Source organism: Helicoverpa zea, chromosome 7 (assembly GCF_022581195.2).
Source record: "Helicoverpa zea isolate HzStark_Cry1AcR chromosome 7, ilHelZeax1.1, whole genome shotgun sequence".
Taxonomy (NCBI): domain Eukaryota; kingdom Metazoa; phylum Arthropoda; class Insecta; order Lepidoptera; family Noctuidae; genus Helicoverpa; species Helicoverpa zea.
The window spans coordinates 13,621,961-13,630,459 of NC_061458.1; the positions used below are offsets into that span (position 1 = coordinate 13,621,961).

General features: G+C 44.8%; 1 protein-coding gene across 1 annotated transcript; it reads left to right on the forward strand.

The window, feature by feature from the left end:
- Positions 1-1,599: 1,599 nt before the first annotated feature.
- LOC124631889 (acetylcholine receptor subunit alpha-like) lies at positions 1,600-7,578 on the forward strand. The gene is made up of 10 exons (XM_047166525.1): positions 1,600-1,757; positions 4,925-5,193; positions 5,275-5,319; positions 5,390-5,499; positions 5,567-5,747; positions 5,817-5,932; positions 6,195-6,500; positions 6,573-6,728; positions 6,795-7,038; positions 7,113-7,578. Exons 2-10 carry the CDS (start codon positions 4,984-4,986, stop codon positions 7,308-7,310), a joined length of 1,566 nt encoding a protein of 521 aa, XP_047022481.1. The 5' UTR covers positions 1,600-1,757; positions 4,925-4,983; the 3' UTR covers positions 7,311-7,578.
- The last annotated feature ends 921 nt before the right edge of the window (positions 7,579-8,499 follow it).

Genomic DNA, 8,499 nt, shown 5'->3' on the forward strand with positions numbered 1-8,499 from the left:
ACCTGATGATGGAGACCAGAGAAAGTCGAGGGAACTCGACAACTGAATATGGAAACTACCTCGTGTTTGGGCTTAAATTATTTGTATTGACAAGACCTATGCAACAGTGAAGGTTGGGAGCTGACCTGATGATGGAGACCAGAGAAAGTCGAGGGAACTCGACAACTGAATATGTAAAATACCTCGTTTGGACTTATATTCTTTGTATTGATGAGAACTTCCCACTTGTATGGATAGTGACAACTATTCGCATCACTGAAAAGCTTTAAATAAAAAACTTTTTTACAAAAAAAATAAACCGGCTTCCCAAAACACTAAAAAGCAAAAAAAATACTAATTTTAGGTACATCGGCCTAGAAGTCGGTGGCAAAATTAACTTAGTAACATCCATTAGATACCGACTTGTAGGCTTTTCAATTTGCAAAATATGATTTTTGCTAATTTATATAATTTTTATCTATAAGGTAAGAAAATTAATTAAAATTTTCTATAATTTTTCTCTACAGTCGATAAGGCAGGACTCGATGTTAATTTTTATTTCCAATAATTATCTTTAGCCGTTTTCTCTAATATAAACAAATTTTATACTAAAGAGAATTTTAATTCTACAAAACAAATAATAGTTTTAAAACAAACTAAAAACTAGAAAATAAATAATAGTTTAAAAAAACTAAAAAAACACGCTTTTTATAGAAAACCGAACTAAAAAATAGAAAATAAATTTTAATGAATTTAAATTAAGAAAATAGTGTTAAAAATTTCAATGAATATAAATTAATAATAGAGTGAATACAAAAAAAAATATTTAAAAAAAGCGTGGGGTGCTTTTTAAGGTATTATCGAAATGAAAATCACTCTACTCATATCTGTCAATAAAATATTTATAACTATTGACACCATGCACCCCACGCTTTTTTTAAATATTTTTTTTTGTATTCACTCTATTATTAATTTATATTCATTGAAATTTTTAACACTATTTTCTTAATTTAAATTCATTAAAATTTATTTTCTATTTTTTAGTTCGGTTTTCTATAAAAAGCGTGTTTTTTAGTTTTTTTAAACTATTATTTTCTACATACCTTCATTTATTTTGTGTGTAGGGTTAGTTATAGACGTTATTAACACTGTGTTTTATTGTTTTTTACATAAGTAGTCGGATGATATGCTGCCATATAAACACCCTGTCAAGCGGTGTTCATTATTACTGTCAAGATTGTCATTGTTTGAAAATCTGCTTTTCATTGTAAATCACTTAGTAGAAGTTAAGTCTTTTTTTTAATATAATCAACTGAGCTATTTGTGTCTAAAGATTGTGATCATGTTTTTAATTTTTATTTACTTTATTTTAATTTTATTTTGTTATAACGTAAATGTTCAGCAGAAACTTGTTACGCTCACAATATTCCCAAAATTTGGGAAAAATAAAGTAGGTATCTCATCATGAACACTTTATGGTTTGAAGTTGTGTGAGAAGTTTTAATTTAGTTTGTGAGCTGAAGTTAGGAGAAGCTTGCGTGCTGGCGTCGCGGTAGTGTAGTGGAGAGGCGTGGCGAGTGCGTGGCGGCGAGCGCGGCGCGGTGCGCGGCGCGGCGGCGCGCGCCAGTCTCCGGCGCGCCCCCGGCCGAGCCGCACGTGGCATGTGTGCGTCCGCGTGACCCGCCCGCCCTCGCCCGAACGCTGCGCTCTCTAATAATGAATTAACCTTTGGACCACTCACCACTACTTTTGTTCAGGATTCGCTTCATACCGATCTGGTAATTAATATTTGCTGCACATGCCTTGTGGACAGTGTTAAAAAAATAGTTGCAAGTAGTGCAACGATGCATGCCAGCGATGCACCCTTAAAGAATCTACATCTGCGTTCGGGCACTTCTTCCCGCAAGGAAACTCGAAGGGTGTCTAGAACTTTACCAGAACAAATCGTATAGTTCCAGTTAGATGTCAAACTGCAGACGTCGCGACAGCAGCTCGTTGACCTGCAGGCGTGCATTAACGCATGGCTCTGTGCTACTCTACAGTTGCTGATTAAGTCGCCCTCGATAATTCAGGGTTTTGGAGAGCGGCTTATAAAGCGTGAAGGCTGATTAGAACAACTTGGAAGCGACAAGTTCTCCTCCGTGGACTAGGAAACAAAAAATACCATCTGCGTGCGTTTAACAATATACACATAATTTAGTTGTTGTGGTGGCAATGCAAAATGAAGGCACTGTGTGTGCGTGGAGCACGATGCTGCTCAGAACAAGTGACAGTCGTCCCGTGAGGGTCTGCCGGGCATCTTGTGCAGGGGATCAACTACTGGCACCAGTAGTAGTTTAAATACTTACTGTGATATTCCGATAGCATTTACGTAGCGTAATACGCTTAGATACGAAGCATCATTTCAATTAAGTCCCTACTACTTAACATAGGTTCTTAGTAAAGACATCTACCCTTGCTTGGGCAACCGGTGTAAGGAACGCTTGCTTTAATTATACAAATGAAAGGATTGCTCGTAAACATATGTAGTGTTTAAGCGATTCACATGAAAATAAGGAATAAACATGCTTAGCTATAAATAAATCTGCTTGCAAAATATTAAGCTTCAAATGATAATCATATTTCTAATTAGGTAGGTAGTTAAATTCTAATTCGTTTACTGTATACGACATGTGAAGTATGTGTGTGTCCCTACAGAGATCATTATTTGTAATCACGTGTAATACAAGAAGATTGCAAGTATGCCAACAGAGTCAGGTCCTCAGGTGCACGAGGCTATGCGACTGTCTGAGTGTGTGTGCCGGCCACGCTGTACTTTTCTTTGGATTTACTACTTTACAATCCGCTTAAAGATGTGATGTTTGAAGGCTTAACATGCGCGTCCTCACATCGTAGGCAGGTCACGGTCGCGTGAGCCAGCTTCAACACGCCGGCAGTCAGACGGGACACGAGCAGGCAGTTGTCCGCGTGAAGCAGCGGCAGCTAGGCCGCGAGTGAGGGCACTAGTGCCTGCAGGACTTGCCTCTTTCTACTCAAAGTATTGACCATGCGCAGTGCACCATCTTCTTCAGCACTTTAAGTATACGAGGAACATACATAATGTCAAATTACTCTTTAAGTACAACAAAGGTAGCCTAGATCTTTAGTTTTCGTTCTGTTTGTGATATACTTATATCGAGCCATGGTACTTAAGCGAACCTAATCAATCTATTTGTAACAAAAAATACTTAAAGTAAAGGTAATAAATAGTTGCTCATTTCATGTATTCGACAGAATACCTAGCACCTCATGATAATATGTAGTTATTGATGCAACTGGCTGCAGTGTAAAAACACGTTAAAAAATAATGACGTCGGATAGGAGAACGGGCACACCACCAACTTTTTGTGGGCTGATAGTTGGTTTGCTCATAAATTAGTATCAAGATGAATGGAAGTACACCCGTAGAAACGATCAGATATTTGTCCGGTATCAGACCAACGAAAAACATTGATTGAATTCACGATTTAAAAAAAAATAATTCAACCTCAAGGCTTAGTCTGCAGTGTGCGCGAAAGCGAAATCTTCCAACTATGCAGTTGTTGTTCCATTTCAAGTCACCTAGTTTCAATGTACTCGTACAAATCTAATGCAAGTTCTGAGGGCCAATGTCGTTCACGGAGACCTCGGCTGCGCGGCTGTGCACGGCGCGGCGGTGCCTCGGGTTCGATTCTCGGGTCGGCCCGAACTCGTTTCGTTGGTTTTAGAAACTTTCACCGAGCACCCCGGAGCCTGGAAGTCGGTGATTGATTCACCCATGCATCGGAGAGGACGTAAATGGCGGTCCTGATCTTCCTCGGATTGCCGTCCCACCAGTCTTCTTGTGCACTATTTTACCTATATCCTGAGCAGCTGGCTGATCTCCTTATATGAGAATAGCCGCCGTAGCCGATAATCAGCTAGGAGGACGCCATCATCATTATCATCTTTTGGCTTAGTTCACCGATAACAATAACACCCGTTACTCTTAAAACAACGGTTTTCTTTGAATATTGATCGGCCTAGAAATCGGTGGCAAAATTAACTTAGGGACATCCATTAGACACCGATTCTAGGCCGATGCAAATAAAATTAGTTTTTTTTTGCTTTTTAGTGTTTTTGGAAGTCGGTTTTATTTTTTTTGTAAAAAGTTTTTTTTATTTTCAGCTTTTCAGTGATACGAATAGTTGTCACTATCCGCAAAACTATAAAGTTCTCATCAATACAAATAATACAAGCCCAAACTCGAGGTAGTTTACATATTCGGTTGTCGAGTTCCCTCGACCTTCTCTGGTCTCCATCATCAGTTCAGCTCCAAACCTTCACAATATTGCAAAGGTCTCGTCAATACGAATAATATAAGCCCAAACACGAGAAAGTTTACATATTCAGTTGCCGAATTCCCTCGCCCTTCATTGGTCTCCATCATCAGGTCAGCTCAAAACCTTCATTGTTGAATAGTGCTATCAGACAAACACCTAAGTGTCAAGTTTTCACCCTATGTATTCCTACAACTTTCGAAAGTTGCCCTCGGTTTCTCAGGGTTCCCATCATCAGATCCTGACCTGATGATAATGGGACTACCTCGAAAGTATACGCTATCAAACAAAAAAAGAATAATCAAAATCGATCAATAAATGGCTGAGTAATCGCGTAACAAATAAACAAAAAAAAAATACGGTCGAATTGAGAACCTCTGCTTTTTGGGAAGTCGGTTAAAAATAGTTTGAAAGTAGTGAACAGTGATTTTAATTAAACTGACGTTTATGTTGTCAGTGAACTTACAATTGAGTATGATTTTTAGAAAGTCAAGAGTAAGTAATACACAGCGCATACGGTTCTGCGAAATTCAAAGAGTTAGATAGTAGCCAGCAGGTGCGGATAGTGCGTTGTAACTGTTGTGATGAGCGCGTTGTGTTCTGCGCAGAGAGCGGGCAGGCGGCGCGCGGTGGCGGCGCGATGCGCTGACGTCATGCGCGGGCGGACATGCCGCGCCGCGCCGCGCCGCACCGTGCGGCCCCGCTGCTGCTGCTGGTGGCGCTGGCCGCGCTCGCCGGCTGCTCCGCCAACCCCGACGCCAAGCGCCTCTACGACGACCTGCTCAGCAACTACAACAAGCTGGTGCGCCCCGTGCTCAACGTCAGCGACGCGCTCACCGTGCGCATCAAGCTCAAGCTGAGCCAGCTCATCGACGTGGTCAGTACCGGCACCGCCACCGTCACCGACCGCTGCCCGTCGATAGACCTCTCTCTCAAATCACTTTCTCGCTTGTTACAGAACCTAAAGAATCAGATCATGACGACCAACTTGTGGGTGGAGCAGGTAAGATTCCTGTCAAGCGAACCGAGCGGCTGACCTTGGAGCCTGCTGATAACGGTCTCGTTGTTCGCAGAGTTGGTATGACTACAAGCTGTCGTGGGAGCCGCGGGAGTACGGCGGAGTGGAGATGCTGCACGTGCCCTCCGACCACATCTGGCGGCCGGACATAGTCCTCTACAACAAGTGAGCGTCTGCTTTCCCGGTCGATGTCAATGACGTCACGTGTCCGCTAACCGTGCCCTTGTCGCAGTGCCGACGGTAACTTCGAGGTGACGCTGGCAACGAAGGCAACTTTGAATTACACGGGACGTGTGGAGTGGCGCCCGCCGGCTATCTACAAGTCCTCGTGCGAGATCGACGTGGAATACTTCCCGTTCGACCAGCAGACGTGCGTCATGAAATTTGGTTCGTGGACTTACGACGGCTTCCAGGTAAGCGTGCGAGCGGTGGTGGCGCGGCAGTGTCGAGGGGTCGCGCTTCAGTCGAGCTTATGTGCGCAGGTGGACCTGAGACACATCGACGAAGCACGCGGGACCAACGTGGTGGAGCTGGGTGTCGACCTGTCTGAGTTTTACACCTCCGTGGAGTGGGATATCCTGGAGGTACCTGCCGTCAGGTAACATCGCACCTATGTCAACGTGATATACTTACTTTTGATTTTGTACAAGAAAGTTGCTGTTACAGTCAAAAAAGTAAAAAAAAAATTAAAAGGTTATAGAAAAACCGGTACAAAGTTTGCCGGATCCTAGCCTATGACCTAGTCAGTAAGTACGAAGTTTGTACATGTGAAGGTAACGACGTCCGCTTTAAGGGGTTCTCCGAAAACAATTATTGCCTATTCCTGTATAAGACTCATACCTGCTTGTACCCGTTACCAGGAACGAGAAGTTCTACACGTGCTGCGACGAGCCCTACTTGGACATAACGTTCAACATCACGATGCGGCGCAAGACGCTGTTCTACACGGTGAACCTGATCATCCCGTGCATGGGCATCTCCTTCCTCACCGTTCTCGTGTTCTACCTGCCCTCGGACAGCGGGGAAAAGGTGTCTCTGTCCATCTCCATCCTGCTGTCGCTCACCGTGTTCTTCTTGCTGCTGGCAGAGATCATCCCGCCTACTTCGCTGGTGGTGCCACTGTTGGGCAAGTTTGTGCTCTTCACCATGATCCTCGACACGTTCAGGTGCTCGCTTGCTTACAGCAGTCCCATACAAACAAGCAGCTCTGATAATAACGATATGATTGTGTAACACAGTATATGCGTGACGGTGGTGGTGTTGAACGTGCACTTCCGGTCGCCGCAGACGCACACGATGGCGCCGTGGGTGCGGCGCGTGTTCATCCACGTGCTGCCGCGCCTGCTGGTGATGCGCCGGCCGCACTACCGCGTCGACCCGCACCGCAGTCGCTTGTGAGTGCCTCTGCGCCGCTCGCGCAGTGCCGCGCGCCGCCGCCGACTCACGCGTGTCGCTTGCAGTGCAGGGCTGGTGACGGCGGTGAGTGAGAGCGCGCCCTGGGAGGACGGCTCGCCGCTGGGCTCTGGGCTAGGCCCGGGCCCGCCCGCCGCCGCCTGCTCCGCCTGCCGCTCGTGCCGCCTGCACGACGCGCCGGCGCTCTGTGACGCCCTGCGTCGCTGGCATCGCTGCCCCGAGTTGAACAAGGCCATTGATGGCATCAACTACATTGCAGAGCAAACGCGTAAAGAAGAAGAGTCTACTAGAGTGAGTGTTGCGCGTGCCGACATCTGCTTGAACTCTGTGTAGCCGACTATCGAACAGATTGTTGTTTGGTGCAGGTGAAAGAGGACTGGAAGTACGTGGCGATGGTGCTGGACCGGCTGTTCCTGTGGATCTTCACGCTGGCCGTGGTGGTGGGGTCGGCCGGCATCATCCTGCAGGCGCCTACGCTGTACGACGAGCGCGCGCCCATCGACGTGCGCTTGTCGGAGATCGCATACGCCACGGCCAAGCCGCGGCCACCGCCGCCGCGCTAGCCGCCGCCCGCCAGCCGCCGCCCGCCGGCCGCTGCCCGCCGGCTGGGCTGTGCCAGCGCCTCGTCTTTTGTATCATTTATTTGTTACGGTGATCCAGAGCACCATAAATGTCCGTTTGTATTTTTTCGGCGTCCTGGGTCACCGCAAAATGTAATTTTACGACGTTGTAAATAATATACATACATATTATAGTTTATACGACGAAACGACACGATCGAAAATAAGTCGAATTTCTTTTGATAGAGACGAAATAAAACGATTGTTTATATTTCTTTGTAGTTCCGTTATTTGAATTAATTCCGTTAAGAATAACTACGTATTTTTAGTTTGGGTTAACAACCCAGGCTATTGCACAATGTAATGACAAATGAGATCCTTCCCCAACTTTTTTTTCTGGAAACGGACAGACAAGTGCTGAGTGAAGTGACGAACTTCAATAGCTTTTATCAATGGAGCTAATACGCTCTGAAACTAAAAGCTTCATGGTAGGTTCCATGGATAAAAAGGAGTATTATTTTGACGTAGGTATTTCAGGTATCTGCGGTAGACAGCAGCGGGGATGAGAGGTGTGAACGGACGCGAAAGGTCGCCGCTGCCGATTGCCTCGACGATGATACGGCGGTGCCCTTCGCAGGCAGGGCACACCTGGACTGTGGAGTTCACCATGTCCACCGGGCCGTCCGTACAGTGGCTCGAGCCACACCTTAAAGTGGGGACTTTTCGCCACTATTGTACTATTTAACGGATTGAATTTTAGCTAATGGTCAAAATACGCTACCTAGCCGTAGTTTAATAATTATAATAATATATATTATAATTAACTATGGACTTAAAGGCATATAAGCACGTGAGTCTTTTAACCAATCAACGTACACCTCGCCTTTGTCGGATGATTTAACGGCAAGGCTTCGTAAATTAATCAACTTACTAAAATACATAGGTACGATAAATAGTCCATTTCAAAAGCCGTTTATTATTATCCGAGAGTTGATCAACTACCTAGAAAATTGATCAACTTACGAGTCTTGTTATTTTCTGGTGACATGCCTATACCTAGAATAAATCTGTAGAAAAGTAATTTTTGTACATTGAAGAAATTAACAAAAAAAATAGCCAGCATGTTAAAGGATAACTAACGGAACCCATTTCCATCATTTTTGATTATTTTGTGTTTGTTTGTGCGCGTGAT